Source organism: Budorcas taxicolor, chromosome 7, assembly GCF_023091745.1.
Source record: "Budorcas taxicolor isolate Tak-1 chromosome 7, Takin1.1, whole genome shotgun sequence".
In the NCBI taxonomy this organism is placed as follows: Eukaryota; Metazoa; Chordata; class Mammalia; order Artiodactyla; family Bovidae; genus Budorcas; species Budorcas taxicolor.
In genome coordinates, this window is record NC_068916.1 from 93,283,856 (window position 1) to 93,300,797 (window position 16,942).

The 16,942-nt window shown below is 35.0% G+C and overlaps 1 protein-coding gene across 1 annotated transcript in view; it reads left to right on the plus strand.

The window, feature by feature from the left end:
* SLF1 (SMC5-SMC6 complex localization factor 1) overlaps positions 1-16,942 on the plus strand; it is a 60,322-nt gene that overhangs the window by 5,746 nt on the left and 37,634 nt on the right. The window contains exons 4-11 of the mRNA XM_052644084.1: positions 896-1,058; positions 6,526-6,669; positions 9,379-9,525; positions 10,372-10,509; positions 11,925-12,047; positions 13,651-13,704; positions 15,514-15,672; positions 16,525-16,688. Of these exons, the coding sequence (XP_052500044.1) occupies positions 896-1,058; positions 6,526-6,669; positions 9,379-9,525; positions 10,372-10,509; positions 11,925-12,047; positions 13,651-13,704; positions 15,514-15,672; positions 16,525-16,688 (1,092 nt within the window). The remainder of the gene's footprint in view (positions 1-895; positions 1,059-6,525; positions 6,670-9,378; positions 9,526-10,371; positions 10,510-11,924; positions 12,048-13,650; positions 13,705-15,513; positions 15,673-16,524; positions 16,689-16,942) is intronic.

Consider the following 16,942-nt stretch of genomic DNA (forward strand, 5'->3'; position numbering starts at 1 on the left):
CCATTCATCTGCTGATGGACATCTAGGTTGTTTCCATGTCCTGGCTATTATAAACAGTGCTGCGATGAACATTGGGGTACATGTGTCTCTTTCAATTCTGGTTTCCTCGGTGTGTATGCCCAGCAGTGGGATTGCTGGGTCATAAGGGAGTTCTATTTGCAATTTTTTAAGGAATCTCCACACTGTTCTCCATAGTGGCTGTACTAGTTTGCATTCCCACCAACAGTGTAGGAGGGTTCCCTTTTCTCCACACCCTCTCCAGCATTTATTGCTTGCAGATTTTTGGATCGCAGCCATTCTGACTGGTGTGAAGTGGTACCTCATTGTGGTTTTGATTTGCATTTCTCTGATAATGAGTGATGTTGAGCATCTTTTCATGTGTTTGTTAGCCATCCGTATGTCTTCTTTGGAGATGTGTCTATTTAGTTCTTTGGCCCATAGGCAAAACACTCTCAGACATAAATCACAGCAGGATCCTCTATGATCCACCCCCCAGAATTCTGGAAATAAAAGCAAAAATAAACAAATGGGATCTAATTAAAATTAAAAGCTTCTGCACAACAAAGGAAAATATCAGCAAGGTGAAAAGACAGCCTTCTGAATGGGAGAAAATAATAGCAAATGAAGCAACTGACAAACAACTAATCTCAAAAATATACAAGCAACTTATGCAGCTCAATTCCAGAAAAATAGCATGATTTCTTAAGCATCTGTTCTGAAAAACTTAACAGTTTAGGGAGTCATTGCAATAATTATTCTTCATGGTACTCAAATAGACCAAATAAGTTAATTCCTTTCCGAAAGTTCTGCACCTACTCCTGGGAAGTAATTGATTTAGATAATTTGGCTAAATGTTTTATTTTTAATACACTTTTCTATACTGTTTACATTTTAGAGTTTTGGAGGCTGGAAAAGCAAATGTTTTTTTACCAAAAAATTCACCAACAGGAATAACTCATGTGATTGCCAGTAATGCAAGAATCAAGGCTGAACAAGAAAAAGATGACTTTAAGGCTCCGTTCTATCCAATTCAGTATCTAGAAGATTTTCTTTTAGAGGTAAGTTTTTTTTTTTTTTTTAAGCATTTTTAAATGTTTATTTTATGAAATTGATACAGTGTATATATAAAATCAAATTATGTTCTGAGTTTTGAAAATATGATTAGAATTAAAATGATATTTTTAAGGCAATTACTCTGAATTTTTTAAATATTTGAAAATACTTCTGATAAAGCTAAAGGGAGCTTGCTTACTACATTTAAAATTTGTCTTATCCAGAGTCTCTATTTTTGTTTTCAGTGCTTTGGTGATGTTTATTATAAAATAATATTAAGCATTTTGAATCAGTATAAGTAAAACATCAGTGGGCTATAGTATCATGTGAGAATTCTTCATGTATTCTCCCACTGGAAAAGAGAAAGCTGTTTCTAAGAATTCAGAAATATTTTCCTATCCTCTTCCTCCACCAGCATCTCCCCACTTGCTACACATACTACTCCTTAAGTTGTCTGAATGGAAATAACCCTAGAAGAATTGCTGTGAAAGTAAGCACAGAAAAAAATTTTAGAAGGTTCACTCAGGATGGAAGAGAACCTGCAGTATGTCTAAAAATTGAATCTTGGTCTTCTAGGGAAAATTAGCTCCTTCAGTGTTTCCTATTTCAATAGATAGTATACAACCTTTTATTTAATAATTTATATTAGAAACTTGGGAATCACTCTTGGAACCTTCCTTTCCTTTTTTCCCCATGTCTTGTCAGCTACCAAACCCTATTGATTTTATTCTGAATACGTCTTGAATAAACTGCTTCTCTGCTGTGCTAACATCATGTTCGGTTCATCCTCCTGTCCCTGTGCTGGAATCAACTCCTTTTTACTCTCCCTGTTCTGCTGCTTTGCTGCTACTCTTGCTAATTTCCTAATAACTCTCACCTTTTCTTGCTCTAGTCCACTCAGCTTCATTCAGAGGGAACAGCTAAAATGCTCTTTCTAAAATAGTTCTGATGCTGTCACTTTCCCACTTAAACTTCTCCACTGGCTTCCTGTTGCCATAGGATAAAGTTGTAAACCTCTAACATGGCTTTAAGTTCCCACAGGGTTCCTGTCACTCCTGCCTTTGCAACTATAACCTGCTCTACTTTTTCCTATGCTTGCTATACTGTAACTGCCTTCTCCCAATGTCTTAAACAGGTTAAGCTACTTCCTACCTCAGTATCTTCTGCAAAGCTGTTTTCTCTTCCTAAAAAGCTCCTTTCCACTCACTCCTCTCTCAGTCCCTGTGCTTGCCTACTTTCTGCTCATCATCCAATTTGCAGTTATAATGTTGCCTCTTCAAGAAAGCCTCCCTGGCCTTCTTATTAAGATAGCTAGGTCCACCTATAATGTGTTCTAACATCATTAATTTGCTTTATAGTACTCATCACAATTGGAATTAATTAATTGGCTGGTTACCTGGTTAATGTCTTTTCCCCCATCTGTTAGTAAACCAAAAGCACTGTGTCCTCAAAGATAATGTCTGTCTTTTCCATAGTTATATCTGAATCATTTTTGCATAAGCCTGGCACATGAATTCTCATTTTATATCTATATTTGTTGGATTAATAGAGAAATTATGAATGACCCTGAGTATTCCAAGAGTAGATGTAATATATCATTCTGTAATTACCTTTCCCTACTGAGTAGCAGCAGTGTGGATTGGAAATTTAACCTTAGTTCAGAGGATGGATCTGCTTGGACTGTGGATAATCTCATTGTCCTTGACAGTGCTTGGTCTAGGAATGGGCATGTCAACCAGTTCTAATTCATGGGACATACAGAGAGGTATGTAAGAGCTTCTGGGAAGTTTCTTTTTCATTCTGAAAAAAGCCTCTGGCAGCCTGGCGTCTACTAGATGTGAAGTGGAAAAATTGCTATTCTTTGACCATGAGAAGTAGCCTTAGGATGAAATCAATCCTGTAGACAGCAGAGTTTAGAGACAGAATGTAGACTCCCTTAGAGATACTTGAGGTGCTGGATTAGTCAGCCCTGAAGCCTGACTTAGCACTGGACCATATTGCCATTCTGTGAGGTTGGAATTTCCATGCTGTTTACGTTACTTTGAATTGGTTTTCTGTTAATGGTAGCTAAAAGCATCCTATCTGATGTATCTACACAGTTTAAAGGTAGTGTTAACTGTCAACAGAATGAGAACCATTCTTAACTAAATTAGAAAAAGTGTCTAAATTCCCCTTTTTCTATAGAAAGAAATGAATTAAATGTAATAACGTGCTTTTTCTATCATCTTATTTTGCAGTAGTCCGACTACAGTCACATTCAACTGCTGAAGTACTAGAGGGCAGCAATAGTGTATCAAGCAAACTTAAAGACAGTCTCTAACTTATATTTGTTTTAGCATACATTTTTTTTATAAACTCTGAAATAGACAGCTGGGAGTTAGTTCATAACCATTCATAACCTCTTTGGCATAGAATGTAATACAGTCCTCATTAGATGGATTCTGAAGTGCCCTCTAAGAAGGGTTGCCGTATAAAATGACTGAGCTAAAAGTAACAATTAAGCAGTTGTTTAAAAGAAATAGTTTTGTTTAATCTCCTTAACTTTCTGTAAAGTCACTTAGTAACAGAATCAGGAGTTATTTAGTCCAAGTTTATAGATACCTATTAAAGACTTTTGCTTACCAGGCTCTCTTCTGTGCACTGTGGAAAATGAAAAAGACCACCTGCCAGACTGTGAAAACAGAACATTGCAAAAACAGAATGTGGAAACTGTTAATTACAGTTTAGTGTGTATTGTGCATTGGGAAAATCACATGCAAGGTGTAGAGATACAGAAAAGTCAGTGACTAATGAATCTCAGTTGTTTGGCCCAAGGAAGATTCACAAAAAGGAGAGGATCCTTAGGAATAGTCAAAATTTCTTTTGATTTTCAGCCTAAGAAATAAGATGAACTACAGAAAGCTCTTATGGAAATACAGTAGTAATAATTGAAAAAAATACACACTTTTTGTTCCAGATCAACTAATTGTTGGCCTAGATTTGTAACTTATTAATTCTTTAACAATAGTAAAGTCATTTATTCTGTGATGGCATTTCTTCCTTTATATGTAAAAGCCGATACTTACCTTACTTTGGCTGTTACGAAAATTATTATAACTGTTACTCTAGGCCATTGATTACTATGTGCCAGGCACTATACTAAGCACTTTTTACACTTAGTCTTATTTTAAACCATATGTTCCTATGTGGTATGTATTATGGCCCCATTTTATGGTTAGTGAAGTATAATTGAGTTGAATAATTTTCCCATGATCTTACAACTATCATATCAGACCAAAAATGTAAGAGCAAGCACTTAAAAAATTTTAAGACTGCTCTCCTTAAGTCTCCCCTTTTCTTATTTTGAGTATTAATAGCGTTCCTTGATACTTACCTGGTCTCTTTCTGGGTAGTTAAAAATAGTTAATGTTTTAAAGATTACTATACACTAGTAGTCATTCTTGGGTTATGAGATCCAGCTTAAGAATCTGAGGATACATACTAGTTAAAAACCATGTAGAACACTGGGAATTCCCTGGTGGTCTAGTGGTTAGGACTCAGCACTTCCAGGGGCCCTGGGTTCAATCCCTGGCCAGGGAACTAAGATCCCACAAGCCACAGGATGTGGCAAAAAAATAAATAAATAAAAAACAAAAAAGAAACATGTAGAGCACAGGGCACTTAAAAGGTGCTTGTTCTGATTACTTGACCTCTCTGGCTCTCCATCCAGTCTTGTGAATTCATTGAAGTTGTATGAGAACTTATATGGCTTAATCAAAGAAAAGCCTTATCTATTGGAGATCAAATCATAGCCATACCTGCTTTAAAATAGAAAACAAAGCTAAGTATGCGAATCAGAACCCAAGGCAGCTATCATTGCCACACTGTTTTGCCCTGTTTTAGATAGTAAAATAATTTACTGAATTGGTAAGCTTTTGCTCGTCTGTTTGGGAAATACATTATACTATATGAATAAAATTAGACATGGCCGTCTTTTCCCAGATCATATAGGAGACAGATACCTAACACAGTGCCTGGTGTATAGTTGGCACTAAAATATTCATAAAATAAAGAATAAGGAATATTTGCAGATAAATAATGCCCATATTTTTCACAAGAGTAGCCCTTTGGAGAACATATTAGTGGCTTGGAGATAATTATATGTTGATGTTTAGCACTGTAGAAAATAAATTATTTTCTAAAATTTCACATTTGGTGTTATTTAAAATGTCATAGTTTATCAGGTTCTGATTTTTAACGATTTAACTTAAATAGGATACTTTACTTATACATTTTAATACACAGATCAGTATATAGCATTTGAAACGGATGTTTAAATATACTTTGAAAACAGTATGTTCTTCCCTAGTTGCTAACGATAATGGTATGTTCTTCTGCATATGTGTTCTAGATAACTGGAATCTAATTGTGATCAGTGCATCCTATATTTTAGACATTCTTTGATGATCTAAGCCTGAGGATCTGTCCTTGTTATCAACAGTGTGAAATTTGAAGCCAGAAACTCAGTTTATACCCATTACAGTTGTCCTTAATGGAAATTATACATTCAGACTAATACCTTGATTCTAGGAGCAGGAAAGAAGGAAAGTCTTCATTTTTCTTAGTTTTCCGTTTCACTTTCCTGAGTAACTGAAGAAATGTAATTAGCTACTCTTAGGGATTGTTCTCTGGTGGCAGGAGTGCAGGCTGCCAAAGTACCCTCACATCCATATAGGAAGCCCAGAACAAGTGAAAGGGAACCAGATATCACACCACAGGCCTTAGCACATTTTGGCTATTTCATAATTGCTCCCTAGGAGGACAGTGATTCTCCAGTCTCTGTGTAAAGATAGTCAGTCTCTGAATATCCTTGCATAAGTACTTGAATTCATCTTTATTCTCAATTCTTCATGTTACTAAACTTCTAGAATTATATGTATAAGTACACATGCAACTTTTAAAAAAATTATTATTAGGTAGTTATAATATCAGTTTATATTTCTTAGCAAGAGAAATACATTTGAGATAGAGTTTGGTGAAGATAATTGCTTATTAATATTCAAGTAAATAAGAGCTGTGAGTTCAGCTATTCTGTTTTCTTTGTGTGATAGATTTGCAAATAAGTCTTATTAGTAAAAAGCTGAAAAATACTGTAGATTATTTCTCTGATTCAGAAAATTTTGAAATAGATTGTAACTTGGTACGGGATTACATAAAATATTTTTGTGATTATTTATAAAAAGAGTTGCCTGTTACTAGACTAACAAAACATTAGCTTTTCTTGAGATACATTTTAACTGCTACTTTATTCAGGACCTTTGTCGTAATTATTTTTTTTCCCTTCAAGGAATTTATTAGTGTTTAATAAACTTTGATTTAGGTGCATTTTTTCTACTGACCTCTAAAATATTTTGCAATCAAAAAATTGGATATCACATATAATGTTGAAATTATACTTCATTGGTTGCCCAAACCATTTTTACATCCATACAGAAAGAAATTCATAATGATGAAGATTCCCAAACTAATTCTACTTGGAAGAACCATAGCAGTCAAGAAAAAAGCAATGATTTCCGGGAAAATATGGGATTTCTTGAAATGAAAGGTACCTTAAAAGAGACCATGTGCAGAACACAGGTAACATTTTGTCATCCAAAAGAACAAAAATTTTCTATATTTCTGATTTTTCTTTCAAAATTGTAGGAGAGGTGTTATTTGGTGGAAAAACACTGATTTTGGCATCACAGAGCTGGTATCGGAACCCAAATCTGATTTTCAGTCTATAATTTGAACATACTAAGTCTATAATTTGAACATAGATACTGTCCTATGTCTGTTTTGAAGCTCTTATTGAAGTAATACATATGTACATACAGAAATTCAGTTTCTAATACATAGCATGTTCTCAACACATGATAATTACGTAAAACAACTCTATATGTTGAATGTAATGTGTGTCTTACGAAGGAGTCAGCAATATATGTATTGGTCTAAAATTATGGTCTAAATTCAGGTATTTTACTGCATATAGATCAGGTTTTCTTCAGTGGCATAAGGGACTTCTACTTTAATTAAATATGGAAAACAAAAACATGAAGGATTCTGAACTTGAAGCAATAAAAAGTACCTTCAGAAAGTGTATATGTGGCTCTCAACTAAAACTTTTCAGATAGCAGAAGCAACTAAAACAGTCTAAACTATTTTGTAATGTGATTAGAAAGAAATTAAAATTTGTTTTTACTGCATCTGTCAAGTTTTTTCCTTGAGAATTATAGGAACAATTTGGAACTTCCGCAACTAAATAGTACCTTACCAAATCGTATGTGGAGAGAGTAAATAAAATACTCCAAGAGCTTAAAATATTTTTGCAATTGTTTTTGGCTTTTTCAAAATACAGTTGTTGGGAGGAATATAAATTGGTACACCCACTGTAGAAAATAGTATGGCAGTTTCTCAGAAAAACTAAAACTGGAACTACCATTTGACTAAGCAGTTTCATTCCTGGGTACATATTAGGGAAAAAAAGAAACTGCCGTGATGTGAAAGCAACCTAAGTGTTCATTAACAAATGAATGGATTAAGAAGATGAGATATATATATATATATATATATAAATATATGTGTGTGTATTTATACACATATATAGTGAAATACTACTTAGTTAAAAAAAATGAAAGTTTGCCATTTGCAACAACATTGATGGAGTTGGATTCCCAGGTGGTGCTAGTGGTAATGAACCCACCTGCCAAAGCAGGAGATACAAGAGTTGTGGGTTTGATCCCTGGGTTGAGAAGGTCCCCTGGAGGAAGACATGGCAACCCATTCCAGTATTCTTGCCTGGAGAATCCCAGGGACAGAAGAGCCTGGCAGGCTACGGCCCATAAGGTGGCAGAGAGTCAGCCACAACTGAAGTGACTTAGCACACACAGATGGACTTGGAGGGTGTTACACTAGTAAAGTAAGTCAGAGAAAGACAAATGCAGTATAATTTATATTTGGAATCTAAAAGATAAAGCAAACTAGTGAATAATACAAAAACAAAATGGACTCACGGATATGGAGAACAAACTAGAGGTTACCAGCACAGAGAGGGAATGGTGATGGCAGGAGAGTGCAGTATAGGGGTAGGGGAGTGAGAGGTACACACCATTACACGTGAAGTAAGCTGCAAGGATATATTGTACAACACAGGGAATATAGCCAGCATTTTATAATAAGTATAAGTCGAGTATAACCTTTGAAAATTGTGACTCACAGTGTTGTACACCTATAACTTATATAATATTGTACATCAGCTATATCTCAATTTTAAAAAGTAAAAAGAATATATCTGTAAATATCTTGTTCTTTTTAGAACTCAGAAGAATGTATTATCAAATTCAGGTAGCAATTTCTATTTTTTTGAATAAGTTTCTTTGTATAAAGAATAAATAATATAGTTTGCAGTACTTTTTATCTTGTTTAATGGTTGAGAAAATCTCCTACAGAAGGGAATGGCTACCCACTTCTTGCCTGGAGGATTCCATGGACATAGATAAGAGTCTGGTGGGCTACAGTCCATGGGATCACAGGGTTGAACTCTACTGAGCAACTAACACACACACACACACACACACACAGACACACACACACAGACACACAGACACACACACACAGACACACACACACACACACACGATATAATAATACTGATTTTTATAGGGTTTCCCAGGTGGCGCTAGTGGTAAAGAACCTGCCTGCCAATGCAAAAGACGTAAGTTTGTGGGTTCAGTCCCTGAGGGAAGAAGATCCCCTGAAGAAGGGAGTGGCAACCCAACCCAGTATTTTTGCCTAGAGAATCTCCGTGGATAAAGGAGCCTGTGGGCTACAGTCCACAGGGTCGCAGAGTCAGACACCACCAAAGTGATTGAGCACAATGTTATCATCTCTATTTCCTATACAGAGGTTTTCTGAGATGTTTAATTTGATATGCCTAAATAATGGGAAAACTCTATTCGATATCCAGCGTATTTCACAAATATTTGGAAATTAATGAAGATAACCAAATCTGCTTTGATTAAGCATATGGCAACTTTTTTAAAAAGCAGAGATTCCAAGAAAGATAAAGTTAACAAAATACCTAAATTAAATATATGTGCAAACACTTTGAGAACTAAATATCTGTATTTTTCTGCTTCATCATAGTATAGCTAAAATGTAACATAATGCATAATACTCTGTTTAATCTTATGTATATGTTTTATAAAACCTGTTTTTCTGAGTGAGATTTTTGTTTTGACTTGCATTGGTTGTATTGAGGCTTTACTTAATCTATGCTGTAACTAAAGTATTTTTATGAACATGCAGAAAGAAATGAAAAATCATGATGAAGATGTTACTATTAGTTCTATTTTGACTGAACATCAGAGCAAAGAAAAATTCAGAGATTCTAGGAAAAATTTGAAATTTGTGAAAATGAGAAATGCCTTAGGAAGGCATATTTACGGAAATCAGGTAAGACCTTCCCAGTTAAAAGTTATCTATATTTTATACTCTTTTCTAATATTGTCATTTATGAAGTTGTTTCTTCTGAACTGTGTGTATATGTGTTGATAAAGGATTTGTGTACAGTTTTTGAAAGAGTAAAATGGTGCATATATGTTAAGAAATAGAGCATTCCCAACTTTTGAACATCGTGCTGTGTGTCATTTCCAAACCATGTCCGTTTTTCTTCCTCTTACCCATGATGGGTAACGTCTGTGTTGGAATTTGTTTTAATTATTTTCTTGTTTTTCATTATAGTTTTACTACCTACCAATATGTTATTTTCCCTCCCAATAAGTTTGCCTGTTAATGAACTTTTTGTAGTTCATGGTATTTGGAATCTTCTGTGACTTGCTTTTTTGCTGGTGCATATATTTCACTGTTTCACAATTATACTTTTTATCCATTTAACTATTGATAGGTATTTGGGTTTGTTTTTGTTTGTTTTTGATGGATTGTTTGGTTTTTTAATTATGAGCATTTCTGTTATGAGCACTATGAACATTTTCTTATTGATTCTTGGTGTACATGTTCAAGAGTTCCTCTAGCCTAGGATATATGCCTGAGAGAATTCTAGGTCATAAGAACTGTACGTGTTGAACTCTACTAAGTAATGACAACTAAGTAATGATCTACTAAGCTTTCCAAAATACTTTACTAATGTATACCCACTCCAACAGTAGTTGAAGTTTCCTATTGTATTTAACTATTTTTTAATGTGTTTTAAGTCCGACTCATCTTGAATTTATTTGGATTTAGTAATGTACATCATTCATGTTGAGATTTGTTTAATTTTGATCTAAATATATGTGGAAGGAAATTAAGAAAAAAGATGAAGATATTCAAAGGATTTATACTTTGAGGAAAAAACGCAAAAAAGAGAAAGAAAGAGATTCCAGGAAGGACATTGAACATGACAGGAGTACCTTAAGAAAGCACATTTATAGAGATCAGGTAAAATTTTGTAAGCTAAGCTAAAAAAAGAAGTTTTAATTTTCTCTGGTTCTTCCTTAATATCACCTTTACATGTAATCTGACATTTGTGATTGCTTGCTGTGTCAAATGTAACCTGTACATCTTACAGAAAGAATTTTCTCATTTTTTTCTAGTATAATATTCATAATTTTATAATTAGCTTTGGTTCACAATGAAAGTATTTTTACGTGTGTACAGAAATCATTTGAATTAATGATCAAGATGCTCAAATATGTTTTATTTTTCCTGACAAAAAGGAAAAGAAAGGTTCTGGGAAAAGAGGGTAAAATTTTTAAAATGGAAAACACATGGTATGTAGTTGGAGTAATACATTCTAATCTAAATTTTAGTTTATCTTGTTCATCCCTGGTATGGTATAGACCATTATTAATAAGATAGCTTGTCTTTCTAAAAATGTTTATTTTATTCATTCATTTACTTTTGGCTGTGCTGGATCTTTGTTGCTGCGTGGGCTCTTCTCTAGTTGCAGCAAGCAAGGGCTGTTCTCTAGTTGCGGTGTGTGGGTTTCTCATTACAGTGGCTTCTCTTGTTGCAGAGCACTGGCTCTAGGGTGTGCAGGCGTCAGTTAGTTGTGGCACATGGACTCAGGAGTTGCGGCTCCTGGCCTCTGGACAGGCTCAGTATTTGTGGTGCAGGGGCTTCCTTGCTCTGTGACATGCGGAATCTCCCCAGATCAGAGATAGAATCATTGTCTCCTGCAGGTGGATTCTTTACCACTGAGCTACCAGGGAAGCCCCGCTATCTTTTCTTTTAAATGAGATCCTTCTTGAGCTAATTTTTCTAGAGTATAACTTTGTTTTACCATATAAACCATAGCATGTTTACATGTATTCAGAAGGATCTTCAGAAAAATGATAAAAGTAAATAAACAATCATGTTCTGTGGTTTGAATGCTCGGTCATGTCTGACTTTTGCGACCCTGTGAACTGTAGCCTGCCCGGCTCCTCTGTCCATGGTATTCTCCAGGCAAGAATACTGGAGTGGGTTGCCATTTCCTACTCCAGGGATCAAACCCACATCTCCTGCATTGGCAGGCGGATTCTTCACCACTGTGCCACCTGGGAAGCCCCATTTTTGTGGGAACATGACAACAAAAATATGAGAGGTTTCAGAAAAGATTTGGAATAGGTTAAAAGGAAAATGCGTAAGGAAGGGAACATGTAAATATCAGGTAAAACTTTCCAATTAAAACATACTGTTTTTAATTTTTTTTAATTTTGTTGTGTAATCTTTTTCTAATATGGTTGTAAGGATCTTTGCTGTGATTAACACTGCGTGAATGTGTTCTGGTGTTATGTTGTCCATTGTGATACTTAGCATTTGTGTTAGCACTCTTTGGTACATTGTCTAAAGTAGTTCTTATATGTATACAGAAAGAAAGGAAGAATTCCATTTTTGCTTGTCATGCCAAAGAATCAAAAACCAAGGATATCAGGACAGATGTGGATATTGTTGACCTAAAGAATGCCTTAAGGAAACACATATATAGAGCTCAGGTAGAATTTGGCTTTGTGTAGTTTTCTTGTCATTCTGCAGTGTTACCAATATGTAATAATAATAATAATAACAATAATGAGTCATTTTATTATATTTAATATGTCTTAACATAATTTTCTTAGTTCATTAATTTTTGTAAATAGTAATTATTGTGTTTGAACAATGAGTAAGAAAATGTAAATTGATGAATTCTCTGCTGTTTATAACTCAGTGATGTCATGGATAAATTAGGAGTTTTCTAAACCTATGTTGTTGGTGTTTCTCAGTTTAGCCTCAGTTTGAGGAAAACTTTGAGGCACCCTGGGTTTGGGAGAAGGGCTTTTTCAGGGTCCTTGCCATGCCCCAAGTAATGGGGTATCCCTAATGATGTGGGATCACCATCTCTTCTCCCCATCTTCAGAGTAAAGGACTTTTTTCCCCCTGCCTTTATTCAGCAGGTTATTGGTTTTCATCGGTGTCCTGAGGGTATATAACGGCATGTGCTGCCTTGACCACAGCAGCCACTCTCTTTCACATTTCAGCCTTCACCACCTGGGAGACTGACTTCAGTCTCCCATCCTGTCCCCTTTTCTTTCCCTGAGTACACAGTGAGGTCCATGGAGGAGATCATGCCATTGAGTGCAAATGCCCCTCGTTTTATTGATTCCCAAGGGTTTTGTTCTCTCACTCTGTCCCACACTTGGCCATTAGCAAGTGGCAACAAATTTAAGCTGAAATTTTCTTACCTACTGTATTGTAGTCCTCCTCTTCCTACTCACTGTCTCAGATAAATCAGTACTCATGTCCTTGGAGGCTCCTGTCTTTCTTCATATTTCTGTTTAGTTGGTTGCACTAAGACCTCTGCTGTCAGAAGGGTTCAGGTAAAATTAGGATTTCATAAATTTTCCAGCTTTTTATTGTTTGTAATGTGGGAACGCCTCTCCTTCCAGCTTTCTATACCCTAAGTGGAAGCCAGATGTCTATCATTGTTTTCATTTGTATTCCTTGTATTAGTAGCAAGATGGAGCATATTCTATGCCTTCACTTGCCACTTGTGTATTTTTTCCTCTGCCAGTTGCTTGTTGGTATTCTTTTCTGTATTTTTCCAGTAGGTGGTTTTATACCGTTGCTTCTAGAACTCTTGATGTAATCAGGGTGTTCTCTCTTTTCATGTTTGTTGCAAGTATTTTTCCAGTATAATTTTTTAAACAAATACAAACTTAGTGATATTTGACAACAATAGAGGAAGATTTTACCTGTGATTATGTATCAAACACGACTACATTTTTTTCCTATGTATTGTACAAAATGCTCTCTCCGTTTATATTTCTAATAATTCAAATACTAAGGACAGTGGACCTCTTCAGGTCTTGCAAGTGAATATGACCTTATTTTTTAATCTCTTTTATATTAGAAAGGGGGAAAAAAGAAACTGTTCATACTCAAGAGAGTGGCATGTCCCTAAAATGGTAGAGGTCACTAGTAAACATGAGAATCAGATCAGTTACATCTATTAATGTCTTCCTGAATCTGTTTTGTACGTTTGGCCAAGGTTTTAAACTTTGTAAGTTGAAGTGTATTTTTCAACCTAAAAATGTTTAATTAACGATCTCTGTTTTGTAGGCTGTAAGATACCGCGGCATTAGAATAGATAAACAACCAGCCTACAATGTTGAGGTAAGAGATTTGGTGTAAGATGGTAATGGGGACAAAAAGAAGCTTTGCTAAGTCACTTCAGTTGTGTCCTACTCTGTGCGACCCCATAGACGGCAGCCCACCAGGCTCCCGCATTCCTGGGATTCTCCAGGCAAGAACACTGGAGTGGGTTGCCATTTCCTTCTCCAATGCATAAAAATGAAAGTGAAGTCGCTCAGTCGTGTCCGACTCTTAGAGACCCCCTGGACTGCAGCCTACCAGGCTCCTCCACCCATGGGATTTTCCAGGCAAGAGTACTGGAGTGGGGTGCCATTGCCTTCTCCGAAAGAAGCTTTACATTTTATTATTCTTAGTGTTTTTTGTTTGTTTGTTTTGGCTGTGCTGGGTCTTCATCGCTACACAGGCTTTTCTCCACTGTTGGTGAGCCAGGGCTCCTCTTGCTGCAGTGCTCAGCTTGCTCCTTGCTGTGCCTTCTCTTGTTACGGAGCTCGGGCTCTAGGGCCCGGGCTCAGTGGTTAACGGCACATGGGCCACATGTCACCCGCAGCATGTGGAATCTTCCCAGATTAAGGAAGATCTTTACTGTGTCTCCTGTATTGGCAGGTGGATTCTTTACCTCTGAGCCATCAGGGAATCCCCTATTTTTAGGGTTTTGTTTTTTTTTTTATGTAAAGAAATGTGCTGTCAGCAAGACAAAGATTCCTATCAGATTTGAAATGTAGTTTCTCTTCATCAGATATGAAAAAAAAGTAGTATTCTATCAAAGCTCAAAAATAATTCTATACAATAATAAAAATTGATAAGAATTAAAAACTTGTGCACATCACAGGTGAGTTGTGTATCTCTATTCATACATTTCGTAGCTTTCATAATTACTACTTAGATTAAATTTTCAGTATAATATTTATGAGTATATTATTTTCTTTGTATTCTTCATTCCTTCAAAATTGACTTCTTTATTCTATTTAGTCTTTCACAGTATTCTTGATTCTCAGCTAGTTCAAAGTAGTCACTTTTATTGTTAAAAATATTTGATCAAGGAGGATGTATTTTGTGGAACTCTTAGAGTTATGTTAATGTGCCTCTTTAGAGTGATTTTATGTTACAGCAATTGTTACTTTTTGCAACTATTGATTGTACTTGATGACGTCTTAATATTCAGTATATGTTAATAGACACAGTTTGCTTATAAGTTTAAAAGAACACCAAAAAGTAATTTTGCACCTAAATTAGAGCTGTGTATATATGCACTAACGTGTGTAAATAGACAGCCAATGGGAATTTGCTGTATGACTCTGGGAACTCAAACTGAAGCTCTGTAATAACTTAGAGGGGTGGAAATGGGAGGAAGGTGGGAGGGAAATTCAAGAGAAAAGGGACATATGTAAACATATGGTTAATTCATGTTGATGTGTGACAGAAATCAAACCAGTATTGTAAAGCAGTCATCAATCAATTAAAAATAAATATTTTTTAATTAAAAAAAAGAACTATGTTTAGTTGTACTTCTAACTGAAGTCTCATTATCAGCCAGACTTTGCAAATGCGTTTTGAAGTTTTCTTTAGAGGTAATGTTTCCCCATACTATTCAATGTGACAAAGTCTAGTAAATAGAACAATTAACAATGTATATATTTTGCAGTACAATTTTATTGTTGTAAAACACATTCATATAAATCATTCTTTTTGAACCACATAACAACCTAGTGAGGTAGTGAGACCAGAGATTGTTCATTGTACAGATGAGGAAATTCAGGCTCCTTACTAATTCAAAATTTCATGTCAGGATTTTCCTCTTCCTTTTGAGTCATAGCATCTTTCCTTATGTAGGTTAAAAATGCTGAATTTCCACGAGGAATATTAAATTTAATTGAAAGCCTCATAGAAGGACAGTTTTTTAAAGAAGCAATTGAGGAACTTTCCTCTTTGCAAGCACATTATATCCCTCCTGTTTACCTTCTCCATGCTCTTCTAGAAAACATTCTACAGGTAAGAGCAGTCTTATGTATTTATGGTCTTTCAAAGAATGTTAAAATGCAAATTTTCTCCTTTTTTGCATATTTATAGTTATTTTTGTATGTTTATATTATTATGTATATATTATTTTTTCTTCCTTATTTGTTTCCCTCATTTTAATGAGAAATGAGATACCCATTTATTACTATTTCTTTTGCTTTTAAAGTCTATACTTCTGTTTTAATATTTTTCTCAGAATTTTTTTCTGTGGCAGTAATGTAAAAATCAAATTTCAGAGATCTAGAAGGTCATTTAGTAAGTTACTCAGTACATTGGTAATCACTTTTATTCATAGTATATGTAGATACTGAATTTACTCTTTAAACTGTGAAAACCAATGAAAACACCTTTTCAAAGGTAGATTTCTAGTTATATTCTTTATCAAGGTACCAATTTGAAGAAAAAACAGGTTTAAGCTGTGTCAGACTAACGTTGGTGATAAGTCAGAATGTTGCATGTAAAGTTTCTTTAGTTGATTTCAAGTCACATTTGGGGACTCAATCTCAGTATAATCATGAGAAGTAAAATGGGCTTTCATACAAATCCATTTCATATAAGTTTCAAGAAGGTTCACTAACTCTCATATAAATTAGTCCCAAGAGCTGAGATTATCTAATATGTAGATGCATGTTTAGAGTATGCCTCTCTCTCAGTTGCAGTATTCAGTTAGCTAAACATAATACTTCCACCTGTTCTCCTTTGTCCAAACACATATTTTTGCCAAGAAAGTTAGATCTGGGTTATTAGAGTTTTAAACTAAGTTAGCTGGAAAAACTGTACTTTTAGCCATCTTGTTTTCTTTCTTTCTTTGTTTTTAAATAATAGGATAACATAGATACGTTTTCTGGTCGATACTTTCATATATGGTCAGCTCTTCTTCACCTTCACCCTCCTTGGAAGTCCCCAGCCATGTCAACATATTACTTAGAGTTGTTTCAGTGTCCAACCTGTATGAAAGGGACATGGTCTCTAATAGAAGTGCTTATCAGGTAAGGAATTTCACATGCAAGGGTGCTGAATTTCATATAGTCAGCTTCTCCTATGTATTTTTTAGATACTGATAAAATAAATATGTTTCTTTTTAGAAAAAGTTATTTTTGTGTGTGTGATGTTTGTGTGTTGTGTTTAACACAAAGGCTAAATTGGTCATGTTTGTCAATCATTTTATTTTTAAAAATGTTTAATAAATATATGAAATGGACTTACAGGAATGCTAAATCATTCTTTGTTTTCTTTTTAACAA